The sequence below is a fragment of the Daktulosphaira vitifoliae genome, unplaced genomic scaffold (genome assembly GCF_025091365.1).
Source record: "Daktulosphaira vitifoliae isolate Bord-2020 unplaced genomic scaffold, ASM2509136v1 Scaffold_4, whole genome shotgun sequence".
In the NCBI taxonomy this organism is placed as follows: Eukaryota; Metazoa; Arthropoda; class Insecta; order Hemiptera; family Phylloxeridae; genus Daktulosphaira; species Daktulosphaira vitifoliae.
The window spans coordinates 25,642,540-25,661,998 of record NW_026099575.1 but is presented as its reverse complement, the minus strand read 5'-3'; the positions used below and the strand labels follow the sequence as shown (position 1 = coordinate 25,661,998).

General features: G+C 30.4%; 1 protein-coding gene across 1 annotated transcript; it reads right to left on the bottom strand.

Annotated features, from left to right (window-relative positions):
- Positions 1-1,563: 1,563 nt before the first annotated feature.
- LOC126905011 (uncharacterized) lies at positions 1,564-16,139 on the bottom strand. The gene is made up of 6 exons (XM_050684412.1): positions 16,102-16,139; positions 15,789-15,924; positions 5,530-5,670; positions 4,089-4,409; positions 2,138-2,265; positions 1,564-2,003 (listed from the first exon to the last, which is right to left on the bottom strand). Exons 1-6 carry the CDS (start codon positions 16,137-16,139, stop codon positions 1,820-1,822), a joined length of 948 nt encoding a protein of 315 aa, XP_050540369.1. The 3' UTR covers positions 1,564-1,819.
- Between the last annotated feature and the right edge of the window lie 3,320 nt (positions 16,140-19,459).

Sequence of the window (19,459 nt, the reverse complement as noted above, 5' to 3'; positions counted from 1 at the left end):
GACATTATTCAAAAAAGATACACAGTCTAAAATTTAAATTTAACTCCTGACAATATTAACGATATTAGATACGTCTCCTTTTGTTAGTGTCGCGATATCTCAAGGAAAGAAAAGCAAATAAAATTAAAAACTAATTTTCAAATAGATAATCTCAGATTATTTCAGCACATGCTTACAGTTTTAAAAAAATCACACTAAAAATTCAGTTCAACATTTTTAACGCTTATATGCTGTGTAATTTCTTTAGAATAATAGCTCTCATTTTTTGGTAAATAAGTGATTTATAAAAACATACAAATTAATATTTGATTTATTTTTATAAACTATGGTAAATATCAAGTTTAAAATAAGAAAAAAAATGTTTCTATGAGTAGATTTTAAGGGTTATTTTCAAAAGTAAATGGGAACATATAATTTTTTTTAAATTATGTAATGGGGTAGGATTTTAATTGAATTATGTCAAGTCGATAACAAGTTTTGTATTATTACTTTTTGAGATAATATAATTTTTAGATATTAGTGAGTGGAACGCGCAAACTAGAAGATAAAATTTTTAATTGTTTATATTTAAAAATGTAATCATACAAATAATATTGATTAAATATAATTTTATGATGTACTTGCCTATACAACAAGGAGTTCTGGATACTTCTTAACTTCCAATACTATTTTAGAATTACATCTAAAATTGTTCAGGCGCTATTAAAGACATGTGAAAAGTTGATTAACTTAATTTGGAATAAACTAAGATTAAAGTTTTAATCCATATTTATAATTACTTTTATATTAAAATAAAATTACATGAAAACCCTTTTAAAATGTAAATAAAGTAATTAATAATCGGTCTTAAAACGATAACAAACGCTTTCTCTGTGTTTCGAACTAATGTTTTAAGGAAATATTTGTTTTAAGTATTTTTTTACAATGAGTCTTAAACTGGGCTTGTCAAAACAGATTTTCAAAAAGTATATACTCCAAGATGATTTTTTCTTTGTGATATATTTAACATTAAATTACGTTGGCTTCGTTTTTCTCACTGTTTCTAAACTATTACACCAGCTCTATTTCTGACGAGAAAAATGTTAAATAACATTTACGCATTTGATTTTTTAAGTCGAGTCATAAAAACACATTCTTTTATGGATCTGTTCAGAATCATCATGGAAACACCGTTACCTGTCGCGCTGCAGGGATTTAGACAGTGATGAGCGTCCATATCATCGCTGTAGTTTAAGTGAGGTTTTCCATTCCAGTACTTTAACATAATAGGGGTATCCACAGGGTTATTGTATCTAAGAATTTCCATAAACACAATACATTCAGGTATACTTTTTTTCCGACGTTTGGGATGCATTTTACGTGTAATGGCAAAAGCTATTGGGGAAACTGTAATTTTTTTTATTGCTTCGTCATCGTTTCGCTACTCAAAAAAATATACGAGAAAACATTAGGTACTGCAAACTAATGTATATGTATATTTTGTATGTTTATTTTATGTAAAAAAAAATCAAATGAATAAACGAGATCGACTTAATGGAATTTAAATTAATCATTCTGATAATATATAGCACCATGTTGTATAATTAATACTACCATTAGTATGTAAAAAACCGGAAAGCAATATTACATTTTATGGTAAATACTATAGACATGAAATCCTTATGCTGTTTCCGAACAGCCGGTATGCTTAAAGTGAACATATGTCCTATAGATTAGTTAAGCAAATTTACTCGATTATTTTCATTTTTAATTTGTATAAAAAATAACGCAATTTATTATTGATTAAAATGAATTTTACGAAAGATAAAATATAACTGATTCAGAATGTTAACGAGTTAATTCTAACTGTGAAGCGTTGATAATCTGAGTCTGGTTTTTCATTTATCGCCCACACTTGTAGGTACGAGCTGTCAGCTAAAATTTTGGTAACTGCTGGCAACTTATTTCTCGACTGTAATAAAACTTTGTGCCCTTCGGCTGACAAACCCATACTTGGAATCCACCTGTAAACAAATTATGTCACGAAGCAATTTATTGATTGCATATGTTATTTTAGATAAGCTATTTTATATTGAAGATAAGTTTTCCAAAAATATAAAATGTTCACCTTAAAATTGTTTAGATAAACAAAACTTGCCTGACAGCTGCGAAATCTCTGGCGTATACGTAGTTTATGCCGCCGTAAATGTCCACATAGAGTCCTTTAGAAGTACCTAATTTTTCACCCAAACACCGAGCCTTTAATTGACCAAAAAAATCGTCACTCTAGAAAAAAAAACATATAAATGTATTATCAACTACAAAGATTGTTAATCAAATTTTTACATAGCAAAATCAATCATAACAAGTGTAATACGCACAAAATGTCGAGTATTTTAAACTAAACCATTTCAAAAACAATTGCACTAAATTCTATCCGAATATCGAGAAAATTGAATTTTAAACGAATAACACCTGGCAATTTTCACTGTTATGTAATCCATAAAATATAAGACTGTGGAAAAAGTGGAGACCTCTAATTGCATTGGTCTGTATAGTTAAGGTTATTGATTGTTTACTTTGGCACTTCTGGTGAAGTAATCTTCTTTCTACCTATTCTACATTTTCCAGAAAAGTATCTCGTTGAAAAGTTCTTGCTCGGTAAATACGCAATTTGAACTTTTCTGAATCGAAAACTACAAATACGTGAAATAATACTTTATGTTCCAATAATATATATTAATGATAATACTTCAGAAAATTCTCTAATTAATGTTCACCACAACAGACTAGATTGATTTTTATATTAATTTTTCCAGAAAAACAACTTATTGTTTTTTAATACACTTTTGTTTGCTAATTAAAAACTACTGCGATCGTTTACAAATACTTTGAGTTTTTGGTGATTTCTATGTTACTTATTAAAAGATTAAACTTGGATCTCAGCATAGCAAACATGACGNACACCGAGCCTTTAATTGACCAAAAAAATCGTCACTCTAGAAAAAAAAAACATATAAATGTATTATCAACTACAAAGATTGTTAATCAAATTTTTACATAGCAAAATCAATCATAACAAGTGTAATACGCACAAAATGTCGAGTATTTTAAACTAAACCATTTCAAAAACAATTGCACTAAATTCTATCCGAATATCGAGAAAATTGAATTTTAAACGAATAACACCTGGCAATTTTCACTGTTATGTAATCCATAAAATATAAGACTGTGGAAAAAGTGGAGACCTCTAATTGCATTGGTCTGTATAGTTAAGGTTATTGATTGTTTACTTTGGCACTTCTGGTGAAGTAATCTTCTTTCTACCTATTCTACATTTTCCAGAAAAGTATCTCGTTGAAAAGTTCTTGCTCGGTAAATACGCAATTTGAACTTTTCTGAATCGAAAACTACAAATACGTGAAATAATACTTTATGTTCCAATAATATATATTAATGATAATACTTCAGAAAATTCTCTAATTAATGTTCACCACAACAGACTAGATTGATTTTTATATTANAATGTTCACCACAACAGACTAGGTTGATTTTTATATTAATTTTTCCAGATAAACAACTTATTGTTTTTTAATGCACTTTTGTTTGCTAATTAAAAACTACTGCGATCATTTACAAATACTTTGAGTTTTTGGTGATTTCTATGTTACTTATTAAAAGATTAAACTTGGATCTCAGCATAGCAAACATGACGTTTGAAATATAGAGACACGTTAAATTGTACACTTTAAATTAAGGAATACTTCTCTTTTACTCTCCGATAGTTTTAAATCTAATAACATTTGTCTAACGAACACACATACATCAATTATTAAGTTAGTTTTATTTTTTAAGTTTAACCCTTAATCGATCCATCCGTTTCATTATTAAAAAGTAATTCACTCGAAATGAAACTTTTTAAGTTAGTATGAGGCTATAAAGTTCAAAGTACCAATATACGATTATTATAGTAGTGTGAAATTAGGAATGTCGATTTGCCGGGACTCTGCTATGGGCTCATAAAAGGATTTGTAGGTGTATTGTTAGAATCTAATTCGCGTTGATAATAAAATATTTCAATTACAAGGGATTGAACATTATTTTCTTACCTGAATAGAGGGTTTCATATAAGAGGTTAAATTCCTAAGATCTCGCAGAGGAACTGAGTACATGTTATTGGACTGAGTTGACGTAAAATAAATAAGTAACTGGAACTTAGAGATGGCCAAGAATTCAGAAGGCACATCCGTTTCTTCGGCACAGTTTAGGGCAACTCTGTGCCAACTTCCTTCTCCCGGGTCGAACACTGTAATGTATCCACCTAACTTGCTGCCCATAAACACTCTAGTTTCCCCTTTGAGTGGTCTGGCATCTACCACCAAAGTAGACACGTCTGAACCGTTAACACCTAATAATTCAGTTTGTTGAACCTGGTTAAAAATTTAAATACTTATGCACGATCAAATTATGTCTCCATTTTAAAAAGAGTATTTGCGCTAAACATAAATTTTGATTATAATTTGCTTTTTATATACGTTTTTAGAGTAGTGTAAATACTGATAAAATAGAGGAGGCTGTTATTTCTATTCATAAAACAAGATCAATCGTGTAAGCAAGTTTTTAACATTATTTTAAAACCATCATATTTTTATTTTTATTTTTATGGCTAACACTTAGAAAACAAATATTGATTTAAAAATATTTCTTTTTTTTTTTTAAGCAAATATAAATTAATTCAACACAATTTTTTGATATTCTTGTAATTAATTTTTTTTTTATTAAAATTTGANATTAACACCTAATAATTCAGTTTGTTGAACCTGGTTAAAAATTTAAATACTTATGCACGATCAAATTATGTCTCCATTGTAAAAAGAGTATTTGCACTAAACATAAATTTTGATTATAATTTGCTTTTTATATACGTTTTTAGAGTAGTGTAAATACTGATAAAATAGAGGAGGCTTTTATTTCTATTCATAAAACAAGATCAATCGTGTAAGCAAGTTTTTAACATTATTTTAAAACCATCATATTTTTATTTTTATTTTTATGGCTAACACTTAGAAAACAATTATTGATTTAAAAATATTTCTTTTTTTTTTTTAAGCAAATATAAATTAATTCAACACAATTTTTTGATATTCTTGTAATTAATTTTTTTTTTATTAAAATTTGAATATTTGAATATTTCCAAATATAAATTGTGATTTCCAAATTCAATGAATTTTTTCTCATTTATAATTAAATATGTTTCTAATTAAAATTTTATTGAGCAAACAAAGTGTATGAAAAATGTCAATAAAGCAAAATTAAAATATATTAAATCAGAATATTTTTCAAATAAAACATAGTTTACACTAGACACTAAGACTGACAAAAAGAGTGTATGAATTTTATTACCCCGGTAAATTAAGTTGAAGAGTAAAAAGAAATACTTTTTCATTAAAAAATAATAACAATAATAGTACAACAAAATTGTTTTTATGGTGGTCTAATATTTCTACTGTCAGATACGTCGAACACGTTAATTTTTACTTTAATTTTTACCGTCTTATATACTTTTAAATCGTATATTACGATTTTAGGATAACATTCTTCATATCCAGCATCCAAAACATACAAATGGCTTCTAATCTTGTCCACATCAAGAGCAACCGCCGATTGAATGTGGTGACAATAATGAAGTTTCTTTAACAAAAAAAAGTATACAAGTTTTACAGTGGCAGTAAACATTTAATAATTAAATTATTGGTAAAGATGGTTGTATTTTAATTTTTCTTATAAAATTGAATGTTAGACGTCATCAACATCAAGTACTAATGGTATTGTATATCTTTTTGCCAGATGGTTCGAATTCCCAACTTAATCTATCATGTCGGCACTAGTTTTGACCCTAACTTTGTATATATAGTGGTCTAGTCGGTTGGGAAACTTTATAAGCTAATTAAATGTACAAGGGTGTAATGTTCAAAAATCAACTCGACCACTAAAATAATTCCTTTAGAATATAAATTAATACAACAAAAGTAAGACATATGAAGCTTCTAATAATTATATTGTGAACTGCATTGATAATAAAATCGATAGTAAAAAACTATGTCTTCGATTAATACGCGCCTCAAAAACCAACGGATTAAACAATACACATTAGTAAATTGTGTTGTTCAAGACGACAACTTCACGGCGCTGGCAATAAATAGTAGAGTTGTTTTTTTATTCAACTTCCCAACATACTTTATACGTAAGATGATAAGTGTATCCAAAGTCAACTTAGCGGGTTAGTAAATAATCATTGGTATATTTATGACAAGTAATATATAAAACCTGTAGTCAGTTAAGTCAAGCAGTCAGTCAAGTGGTATTTCAATGTATCAAAACGCTCTATGCTCCGAGTGGTAAGTACAATTTATCTTTAGCAAAAACACATTTTCATAATATTTTTATGAAAATAGAAGTTTATTATCCTTTGTTTGTATAAAATCCAGAATCAACGTGTACAGTTGAAACAAAAACACAGAAAAGTACCACAGAAACGAGAAAGTAGAGTATCACATCGAAAAAGCACAATTTATAGTTAAATAAAATTGTTTGAATTTTTATGATTCACGATCATGAAAACAAAATAATTTTTTTTATATTGAATTCCTCCTAAACATAAATTATAACTGCAGGTGTGTACCACGATTTTTTAGTGTAGGATGCGCGACATCATGTATAAATGTGTACCCATTATGGTTCTTAATCGTTAGAAACATATTTCCCGACTATTTTGACGCATCTCGAGGCAATAAAACACTTTTAAGAAGTATAGTGACAATGTACGCTTGATCTGTAAATAAATTACTTAAAAAGTTGTATTTTATAAAAACGAATATACTTTAATCAAATTTATTCTTAGAGTTCATAAAACTTTTAAATATGCGTTTTTTAAATAATTTTGGTTTGACTTTTACAAAACTAGTTTAAAGAAACAATATTTTACTGTATAATTTATCTATATTAATTTTAATAAATTTGAATTTTTTAAATAGAAATATTGTTAATTTATTTTGCAGTAAAATAAACATACCAAATAAACTATTCTACTTTTCTATTATTTTATCTCGATTCTATTATTATTATTATTTATTTATTTTTACGAATATATTATTTTTATTTGCTCACTAAATAATATAATTTTAAGTTGATATCAATATATAGATACGCCATTTTAGTTAATATACTCTAGAAAAAAGTTTTATAGAAAATAATGATGAGTATATAATAATGTTTTTCCTTTTACTTAGACAGTCGATTGTTTATAATAAAAACATTCATCAAAGTAGTTTTGTTTACAATATCTCAAAGATTTGTTGTGTTTTGGATNACATTCATCAAAGTTGTTTTGTTTACAATATCTCAAAGATTTGTTGTGTTTTGGATATTTGCCATATCTTACATTTCAAATATGCTCTAAACAAAATTTAATATACATTTTGAGATTCGTTCACACATAAGTAAATTGTCTATTCCAACATTTTATGCAATGTAGCAAATAGTATCTCAATTTCCACATAGTATTATTGTGATGCCATTTATCCACCTACTATTCAGGTAGATTTTTTAAGCCACCCACATTACAACAAAGTATTTTTTTTAATTATTCAATAGATGATTATTAAGAAACACGGCCAAACTTGCCAAGTAAAAGTTCATTTTACTAAATGTGTCACAAGTTTAAATACGACCTGGGCACTAGAAACTTTTGAATCGATTGTAAGTCACTCGCTACAAATACTAGTCTCTGCATTGAATTTGATTAGATTCTCAAAATAAAACCTAATTTACTTTTAAAAAGAATACACTTGTCTTATATACTATTATGGTTGTGTTTTTTTAAATGTATAAAAGAAAATTAAACCGTGTAATATTATTTTGAGTATAGTGGCAAATGTTCTCGGAAAAAGAGTTTTCTAATATAAAAGCAGTCTTTATGCACACGTGAGCATTGAAACGATTTTTCTTGGGCAACTGAAATAATGATGTTGAATCAAAAATAAAAAGCCAAGTGTAATTTTATATAGTTAAACGATACTCGAAATTATAAAAAATGAAAAATTATCCTGTCCAATGTGTTAGTATTTTGAAGACATATGGATCACTTGATAAATTAAAAATTATTTTTCGCGGCACTATTTTCACGTCCAAATTGTACCAAACTAAATGGAATACAAATCGGATATTGATTCGAAAATATTATATAAACTATTGAAAACTTGTGGAGGCTGTTCTATAGATATGACTGAAATTGGATGTGTAGAGGTACTGACAAAAGTCAGTCAGGTCAATACAATAAATTATTACGCAGTCTGCCACACCAATAATCAATAATAATAGCAAATACACAGTAAACTATAATGAGATTGGGTTCGGGTCACGGACGGCAAGAAGACCATCTGTCAGTACGATTTGAATTTTGAAGGTCGTGGGGATGGCATCATCATAAAGTCATACTTTCTGCTCATAAACACTGAACAGCGACTAAGCGTAGGCAGTGTCGAGTAGATGTTACAACACGAAAGCGTATTGATAAGCTTCGACGTCGCATTTACTATGAATGAAAACAACCCGAACCCGTTTCCTCGTCAGAGCTGTATGGATAAGGTCGTCCCGCCGGTCGCGTTACACAAATATTTTTATAAAGAAATAATCACTTGAAACACTGGAACAGATACTCCATTCTATTCGGTGGCGGTGCCCATAAAATCCGCCTCCGATTTTTCATACCTTACCTTTACAGACGCCAACTGGCAATAATAACTTAAAGTTTCAACTCCACAACGGTCATCATTAGAGCACCGAAGAAACGTAATTTCCAATCGCTCCGTACAATGATCGCAGCGGTCGTGATCGGCGATCAGGGAAAGGCGCCGTGCGAAAAACGTCAAACTCGAATCGAACCACTTTCACGTTGACCTTTTGCACTTATCAACCCGTCGTTATTATAATCGTAACGTGCGCTATTATCTTAAGGTCCGACTACAATACCGTCCGGCGCACGCCATTGCACCATTATAGAGACAACCGAAAAAAAATTTGCTCTTTTCAGGATTCTATGGGTCACGCATATATTATCCGACACACGTGTGAACAATGCACAATAAGTGAACGAGAAAACAAAAGTGATCAAAACGTGTTTGGAAACAATGGGGTTAACTTGTTTTTCGATAAACGCCGTAACCGCCCCACTCGTTTAATTCTCCACAGACGGTCACCGACGTGAAAGTCGCTGCTAATCCATTTTCGGTCGCTGAATAAGAATGAAATAATAATTTACCCCCCGGAACCGTTTACGCTAGCGATGCGCGGAACACGTCAAGAGAACTTGTTGTACGCGCCACAATATCCGTTTAGGCTACCTGCGAACCGTCGGAATGGGAAACTGCGAATAAAAGCTGTACCAATTACAAAGTAACGAGATTCACTCGATTTCCAACTACAGAAAACAATTAAACATAACAAGTAAACGATTCCTCTCCCACGCATTTCGTTTTAATTAAATTTATACGCCCCATTTTCACGAGTTTCCAAGTTGGCAACATTAAAAACCGGCTGGCCATCACACTTTCAGAATGCTGTAAACGTTTATTACACCCAGCGATTCATCAGCCACACATTACCGTACGTTTAACTATAAATCTTCAAGATTTATAACTATATTTCTGAATATTTGTATACCTATGAAAAACAAGTAGAGCTAATTAACGTTATTCAATAGCCGAGGGCTATTCGTGTAGGTAACTTAAAATATTTTTCGAATATTTACAAACTCAATCGATACACAAGTTTATGTTATTTGATATAATGGTTTCAAATTATTATTGACTAAAATTGCGTTGAATTTGACTTTAATAAATTCACTTTGGAACATGTGTCCAATTTTCAATATATGTATATATTGAAATGAAAACGAATCTAGAAAAATAGTCGTACAGAAATTATTTTTCTACACGTGATTGTCTCATATGTCTATTAAACGAATCAGGTTATATTTTAAGGTACCATTAAGCATTGTAATCGTTCAAGATTCCTTAGTTTCACCAGACCTTCGACATACACATGCAAATAATGACGATAATATTATTGTAAAAAAGTATCAATGGTAATTATTGTGATGATAGGAGTCAGAAACATAAGATTAAAATCTACTTAACTTGTAATTTAGCAAGTCGTAGTCAACGAAAACATTGATGGCTGATTTGTCAGATCTTAAAAACAACAGAGTGAGAGAGAGAGTGAAAATATTGTTAAATAAACGTATCGCATGTGCGCTCATTATGTTCCCCGTGCAGAAGTTTATGTATCACGATTAAGAGACGCGTTAAGTGACTTTCGAAAACAAGCACAAAGAAATTGTATAATAATAAATTATCATACCAACTCGTTAACATGGTTTGGTATCTGATAGAACCGCAGTCGTGTGTCGGCCCCTTACATTTCATATAAAATTACAATCCCTATATCGTTTTCACGTGCAACACCAACATCTTTTTTTTATATCCATTTGCATTCATCTTTTTATTAATTCTTAAAAAAAAAAAATAACAATAACAATCATCTCCCTAAACCGTCCAGAAGGTTTTTCAAAAACATTTCGCGCAACCACACAAGCAGAGTGATTTTAGTTTTGTAAAATCTGAACAAAATATAACACAAACGATTGTAATCGTGCCATTTTAGAACCTCTTATCAGTTTCTAATTATTTTCAGCAATAATTGTGTCCAACAATTATTACGGTCAAAGGTCGTAAAATAAAAATCGTTGGCTCGTAATAAGGCAATGATGTCTTCATCGCATTGTATCTAAACCATTGGGATCGTCGTGATTACTAAAATAATCTAATAGAATATTTATTACGAAACACACAAACGATGAGTAATCGTTACGGATTACAACGCCGTAGCGGATTAAATAAACGAGCACATTATATCAGACAATTACAATGAACGTTGCAAACGCTACTTTGTTTAACTAGAAGAGTTCATCGACTATAGACCTAAATTAAAATTACTTCGAAATTAATATTTTATACTAAAATCTTGACTATATATTTTCTTCCGGGTCAACAAAAGAAGTCTTTGTCCAGTTTTTAATATTAGAAGTTGTTAATTAATTAATAAAATAATTCTATTTCAATTTCTCTATCGATATAATTTTATTTTTTTAATTTCTAAATTGCATTAGCCTTATAATTTTATAATAAAAAAAAATAGTTTCTAAACAAGTACAAATCAATAAGTATTTGGAAAATTTTTAAAAGAGCTCAAAAAAAAAACAGCTTTTAATTTACTAAATGAAATATAAGATATAAGTTTAAATTATAATACTTGGGATAAAATTCCATTTATCTATATTTTATTGTTATGTTCTAACTGCTAAAACAAAATTTCCATACCATTTACACTATTTAATAGTGTAAATGGTATGGAAATTGTTTTATTCACACTTTGTAATCGGAACTAGTACTTGACCTTTGAAATATTAAACAGAATAATAATTTTTCCACGCAGATAAAATCTTTGAATAAAAACTACTTTTTGTTATTAAAATTATAAACTGGTTAAACTGATCATTATCAACTACAAATGTACCATAGTCGTTTTACGTTCACGCATACAATACGCATATTTTGACTTGACTTCAAATTCCAAATTCACTCGTGTTATGTTTTAAATTTAACCACATCTATCCAGAGTCAATAAACATAATATCACTATCTTTATGTTGAAGTTTGGAACAGCCATTATCTCAGTAGGTATGACTCGTATTTATAACCGATGAAGCACTGTACGGTAAAAATAGATAAACATGAAGTTTTTAATGGCTACTGACAAATGACTTATTTTTACATTATTTCTTAATACAGTTACAATCCCGAACGTTTAGTCCGATTGAATATGCAAGACGAGCTCTTACGATTGTAAATTTAACAGTGAAACGAAAGCGTGACGTTTTTACAAAAATAACAAAATATACTTGTCCGCTACAGACGATGTTTGGCACAAATCACAGAAAAATTAACCGCTGCATTGTTATTCGTGTTTGTTACTCAGTCTAAACACACGATTCTTTCCGCCCCCGTCATCAAAATCGCCAAGCCAATGATGTTCTTAAACAAGAAGTAAAATGTGTCACTTGTGTGTACAGATATTTCGACTTTATTGCCGTCGATAAAACCGTTAAATACATTTTTCTATTGCGGTTCGGTGAAAAAATCACGGTGTTAAATTGAACAGCCATGGGATACCATCAGGTCGTCTTGGTTACGGAAATTTAAACGTGTCTATCTCGACCTAAAGTGGCTTGAGCGACCCGATAAACGAAATTCGCAAGGCTTAAAAAGAGCATTGTTTGTATTGAGAAAGAAAAAAATCATATGATATTGCGTTAACACGTTTGCTTAGGACCAGCGCGATGACATTTCGGTTCGATATTTTATATCGATTAATACCAGCAGAGCGCATGCTGCTTTTATTACATTTAAAAAAAGAAAGTTATACACCAATAAAACAAAATTTTAACAGTCGAATAATTGGTATCGGTTTTCTATGTCGTTTGTGTGAGCGAAAGGAGACTACACAACCATGTTTAGATTTCATATTAGCTACTGATTATTTCTCAGTCACTACAAACGAATGGCTATACATAAAACATGCCTTTATTTATATATAAATCAACACTTGTAGTAAATAAGGAAAAAAAATTGAACTAGAAATAAACATTAATCCGCACGTCTTTTCTTCGTGAGTTTTCCTCGTGTTACGGTCGATCGAGCGTTATGATATGTCCTCTTTTTATAGGGATTTCGTTTTATCTTAAACGAATAGCGATCGTTTTCCGTACCACGCCAAACTCACGTTCAAGGTGATGAGGATTGGAAGACTTCACATCACATCGTTCACCTTAAAATTTATATTAAAAAAAGAAATCATCAGAATAAAACGACAATCGGTCTATAAAGAGAAAAACGCCCCTCAACTCCTACTGTTAAAAATAAAAAAAGCCATATCGCAAAACGAGATTGAACGCGTGTCGAAAGAACTCCTCTGTGCACTGTGTTTAGTGTGCTTTGAATCATTATTATTGTTATTATTATCAGTATTATTCGAGAGCAACAGTCGTTTCCTTGAACAGTTTGATTCCCGTTTACATTCGTCCGTTCAACACAGACTGGTGTTGTTGTTTTTTTTCAGTCCGATATTTTCATAGTCGTCGTATTCACAATGAACCGATGCATTATTCTTGTACTTATTTATTTTATGTCATGTGTATTAGACCTGGTGACCTTCGATCGAACACAGAAACACGTACGGACTTCCTTTGACACAGTGTGACAATGAAAAGTGCAAACGGATCCCGTACACATACGACGTGCGTTTGTTTCACACGTCTTTATAAAAATATCGACTGTAAAATTGCTATTAGATTGAGTAGCAACTCAATATGTTCTTGGTCGTAGCCAGATCAACCCTTTTATAGAATCATTCAACGACCGCAGTAAATCCTTTAAACATTTAAGACCGGATCATGAAAAATTTAATTTTTCGTCTCGTTACGAGATACGACATACCAGATTTTAAAGAGCGTTAAAATGCTATCATATATGATTTCACTAAAAATCCAGTGTTAATTTCAACAAGTTTATATAATAATCATAATGTTTGATAGAGAGAAAAATAATTTTATTTATTTTAAAAGCCTAAATTGTATTTTCCCGGGCGGTCGAACACTCCTCGAGGCAAGTTCATCAAATTGAAAAATTGCACTTTTGCCTTGGTACCTCAAGGTAAATGATTACCAGTCTTTAATGCATTGCTGATGATTTTAATGAAATAATAATTTCAATGCTGCTTCAGTACTACACAAACACGGATTGGAAAACCAGAAAACATAAACTACCCGTCGTTATGAAAGTCAATAATAATTATTAATGTACATAATTTTGTTGAGTCCGTAGAAATAATTGAAGGGCTTTACAAACTAAATAACACGATTATGAGAAACCTATTTCAATCTACTAAGTTTAACTTGGATAGATGATTATCGGATTCGAATACCTATTGTAACCCCTTGGAAAAATAAAAATTAATAAAACAACTATTTTTTTATGTGGAGTTTATTAAAATTTATTACTTAATTGACTAACGCGTTTACATTGAAAAAAAGTTTTTATTTTTAATCTCGTCCAGTCATTGCTAATATAAATATTTATAAACGCATTATACCTGTTCGTTTTCGCGTAGAAGAAAATTATAATCAATTTTTCACGGTTCTGTTTTGCGCAAAATACGTGTAAAAAAAAGGTCTCCGCATTAGAAATCCTTAGTAAATAAAACTAAATGGTCAAAAGTAGACAGGAACATGCAGTGAACAGTAATAAAAAAAAACCTTCGCGTTAATGACTAACCCCAAAAGCAGTTTAAGAGGTCGTATTTCGAAAAAAATATATATTCAAAGGAATAATGTTACTACAAAAATTATTCCGGCAACAGTAGTATTGTAAGTTTTTTTGACGATTACAACACATCGAACCCGCTTGACTTGAAATTAAGTGCTCGCCGTATAATTAAATAATATAACTGGCTCGGTGAATGAGTGGTGTGTGGGTGGACTAAAAACGAATTGATGTCGCCCATAAACAATAAATAATAATATACGAAATATTTTTTAAAAGTGCGAATCAATAGTGCCGCGCCCGTCAAAATGAATATGAGCACAATACCCTCTTCAGTTAGTAGGCTCCTCTACATGAACATTATTCAATTTGAACACGTTTCGGTCGCATCTCGAATTTGCGTATGATGACAAACGACCCGACTCGCGTGGTACTTGTTTTCCCGGTCGAATTTAGCCGACTCTGCCCAATAGGGGAAATAAGCCGATAAGCATAATTCTCGAGTAAAATAATAGTAAACAATAAATAAAAAAAAAACCGCCAAGTGTAGACCTCGTGCTATGAGCCAAGAAATGTGTTGAACAAGGGCATCTATATATTTCATTCCTATACAAACACATGTCGTACCGGGGCACCGGATGCTGTGCAAGGTATACGAGAGCTGCTGCAGATAGCCTGTGGGGTTTATGATACAACGTCGGAATACCGATTTTTAAACATCTCCTGTGTCGTTGCTTTATTGGATTATATTCTGCAACGCCCGGGACCCGGTCTCAGTTTATTCGGTCGGCAACAGGCTCAAAGTGTGTAAACTAACCGAGAAAATGTCGACGGCTATTCCCCCGTCGCTCCACGTCAGCCGGAGGACACGTGTTTTCAGATCGAACATTTGGTGTCCTCTAGGTAGTCGAAAATTAATAATAATAAATTGGAACGTCAATGCAAAATAAAAACAAAGCCACTCGGCCTCGAAACCAGAAACTATTCCAGTAGGTGAATCCGATTGTTTACATATCTTCTGTTCGAAGTTAATAATGTTTCTCTTTTAAATAGTATTGACGAAAAGAAACATATTATTGATATTCATTGCAGTAGAATTTTAGAGGCAGCAAGTAGATTGGAAACTTCAAAAATGTTCCTTTATTTTAGTAAATCTTTCAAACGTTTTTTAACCTAGTAAATAAAACGAATATTAACGGCAGGGGCTTTAGTTTATTTCTGGCGGTTTCTTTATGTGTAGTATTTAAAACGTCTGTGTACAAGTGAAACTTCAATAAATTGATCTCAGTTCGCAATTCAACTGAAGTTTAGCGCTTAGAAAGTACATTTTGTCGTTTACATATTGAAATATAAATGAGTTTTTTCGTTTACCAAAGCGTTCGCTGTTATTATGACGACATCTCTTAAAAGTCCATACTCAAACACGTTGTCTTGCACATATTTTTTAAAATGGCAGTCGAATGTTTCTGCAAAAATATAAACTACTAACGATAGCCGATAAAAATAACTAAAAATACAAATTTTAATTATGAATAACAAGAGAAACAAAAAAAAAATACGATTTATATGTTAAACACGACTAATATTATTTTTAATGATTCATTAATATTTTAGAACAAATATTTTAGAAACGTAAACTTTATTTTTTATTCCATATTTTTATAAAGAAAAAATTACTACTAACTTAATAATTGGTATTGCTTTAAAATCATATTTTCGCATCATAAATATATTGTTTTTTTTTTTTAACTAATTTGTTTAATTATTCATGTTACTCATGTTTTATTATAATTTGTAAATATTATTTAAATTGAATATACAATATGAATATTTCATATTAAATCGTAAAAAATAAGTTTATCTGGTTAATTTGTCATAAAAAAAGTCATCATTGTTATTTATTTTTTAATTAAATTTTACTGAAAGAAATTCTTATAAAGATTTAACAAGAAACTAGCCAATTATAATTGAATTGCAGATCCGCTCACGACGGTCAACTTTGATATTTATTGTTTGACGATGATTATCATCATTGACAATAATGTAACATACGTATGTTGTAAAAAACAAGACGAATAAATTCCTATGCGCGTCTTCTTCGCAGTTGACTATATATTTCTCTTATAATTAAGCCGATCCTGAACTTTTATTTAACAAACTAACTTAAGAAATTTAATTACAATCCTTACAAATTCCTAAAAGTATTCTTCTGACATTAATTTCATTGTTATGAAATGCCTTTTTTCGAGTTAACTCTTAATTATTCCTTTTTGATTGTGTAAGTTCGGGCCCGCTTAAATCCATTACAAGTATTAACCCATTCACGCAAGACTACATTGAAATGTTTATGCACAATACGGTTTGGGTTAAGTCCAAGATACTTCAGCCACAAAGGGTGGAGAAAATAAATACGTCGAGAAAAGAGAATAAATACAAAGCACTTAGCAGCCCCAACATCGCACAACCGACAACAATAGATTCGGTTAATAGCTGTAAAATATATTATATCGTACACGCCTTTCATGTGCTCACACGAATAGCAAAACTAACCAAATTATCCCCAAAAACCGTCTAAAAGGTAAAAAGAAAAACTTTTTATTTTTTAAATTATGCTCAAACATTTATATTGCATATCCTAGCTACCACCCTAGCCAAGTAAGTTTTTATTTAATAGTCGTTCAAATAATATCCTATATTGTTTTGCGTTTACTAGAATTTATTATTATACACTATGTCGACGCATAAAAAAAAAAGCGATAGTAAAAAAACCGTCAGCCTTTTTTGTATTATTTTATTTTCTACCGAGCGATCTTTCTGCATACTTTTTATTCGTCCCGAATTGATTTCACACGATTCGTTTAATCGCGGTCTTCTTACAAGCGATTTTCAACATTTTTTCCTACCGACTAGGGAGTTTATTAAAATAAGTAAGAAAATTATTCGTTGACGATAACTGCAGTGCAAAAACCCGGACACAACACGACGATTTGCATATTTTTCTGGCTAATAAAACACACGATGAAGATTGTACAGAGGAATTCGTTTCGGCCGAAGATGTACGCGCATAGATATAAAATATCGACGCATATCACATTTTTTCAACGAAAAATAAAACTACACGCGCGCACGACATTCGACCGGTTTTTTTTTTTTTTTGCATTTAATGTGCAACAGTAACTATGTTTATATTATTCAGAAAATATTCCATGTTCTTAGAATTTTAATCGGTAATCGAGTGGTTAATAATTTCTCAGAGTGATTTCGACGTTATTAAAAACGATCGCGTTTTACTAATTTTACTATTAAACCGCAAATAATTTGCAAGTGTACAAAACGTATTCGTGTTAAGTATAAATTGTAAATTAATAAAATTATCAACCATCACGTTAACGTGGAATTTCCATCGGTTCTACTTTACAATCTATTTAATTTTTAAAAGAAAAGTAATACTGGAGGTTCATGACTACGTCCATATGGTATAAAGTTTTTTAGCTGCTTCTGTAGCAATCAATGATTGAGCCACTAAATTTGAGCGATGTAATAATATTATATAGAGTGATTCTTTTATCGTTGACCACTTATTTAATCGAAAATAAATATAATATTGACAGTTTAACTTTTGATTTAAATGTTTTAATCGATAAAAAAATATATGCATATTGATTGATTTATCTACTCTTCAAACTAATAATTAAAAAAAAAAAAAATTGTTTGGTGTTATTTATTTTTCTATTTTTAATACTTTTATATCCATTCCTCGACCTTTTAAAGAGTACTGCCTTCATTTTTTTAAATGGCATAATATATATATTTAACTGGTTTGTATAATAGAAAATGATCCAACTAAGAAAATAAATGTTTGTTAAAAAACTTTGAACCAGTATTTCGAAAGTTATTAATATTTTCAAATGTAGACTAGATTTGAGGTACGGGTTGTGTTATTTTTATTATTACGCGTCACTTTGGCGCTCTGCTATTCCTACTCGGCTATAAAAATATTCATAAGTCCTAAACTACTAGTTTAAAAGTTNCTCAAACTAATAATTAAAAAAAAAAAAATTGTTTAGTGTTATTTATTTTTCTATTTTTAATACTTTTATATCCATTCCTCGACCTTTTAAAGAGTACTGCCTTCATTTTAAATGGCATAATATATATATTTAACTGGTTTGTATAACAGAAAATGATCCAACTAAGAAAATAAATGTTTGTTAAAAAACTTTGAACCAGTATTTCGAAAGTTATTAATATTTTCAAATGTAGACTAGATTTGAGGTACGGGTTGTGTTATTTTTATTATTACGCGTCACTTTGGCGCTCTGCTATTCCTACTCGGCTATAAAAATATTCATAAGTCCTAAACTACTAGTTTAAAAGTTGTTATCGGCCAGTCATCTATTAAAAAAGTTTGTTGAATATGTATGTGGTCGTTTGAAAAAATGAAGTTGGTGCCCTTATAAGGGACAATGGATGGACATAAAAAGTATGTAACCATTCAAATAAGTAAAGAAAAAAATCGTCAAAATTATTATTATTCTAGGAGAAATTTAAACGATAAATCAATATCGCAGTTTAATACAATAAGCTGTCCCACTCCTAACGGGTTGCCAATATTATACAGCACACTATTCAATCACGACTGACATAGTTTAGAATCACACTGTATACGTGTTGGCCTTATGTTCCATCGCTGTCCATGGCACACAGTTTTTATTACTCGAGAGAACTTTGGAAGTCTGGGCACGCCCAAACGGTGAAGAGACAATATTATTTTTCCAACGTTGTCGCCTTACTTATAGGTATGCAGTGTATTTTTTCATAATAATATAAAAAACCACTTTCTGCGGTCTTTTTCTTCGACGTTGTTTGTATTTTAAAATATACGTGCTCGATCTCAACTCTATGAGATTTTTGACACTTATGAAAAAAGTAATGCACTTTGTTGAAAAGTTAGTTATTAAAACATTATAAAACAGGGTAGATCAACACAAGCGAGTGATTGTTAATGCAATTGAACTATGTCAAGAATCGACACAATAGCC

Coding starts and splice junctions, on each gene's coding strand:
- LOC126905011 (XM_050684412.1), bottom strand. CDS start 16,139: ATGCGAAAATATGATTTTAAAGCAATACCAATTATTAA. Junction 5,671..15,788: donor TAATAACAGCGAACGCTTTG/GTAAACGAAAAA, acceptor TTTTTGTTAAAG/AAACTTCATTATTGTCACCA. Junction 2,266..4,088: donor ATATGAAACCCTCTATTCAG/GTAAGAAAATAA, acceptor TTTTTTTTCTAG/AGTGACGATTTTTTTGGTCA.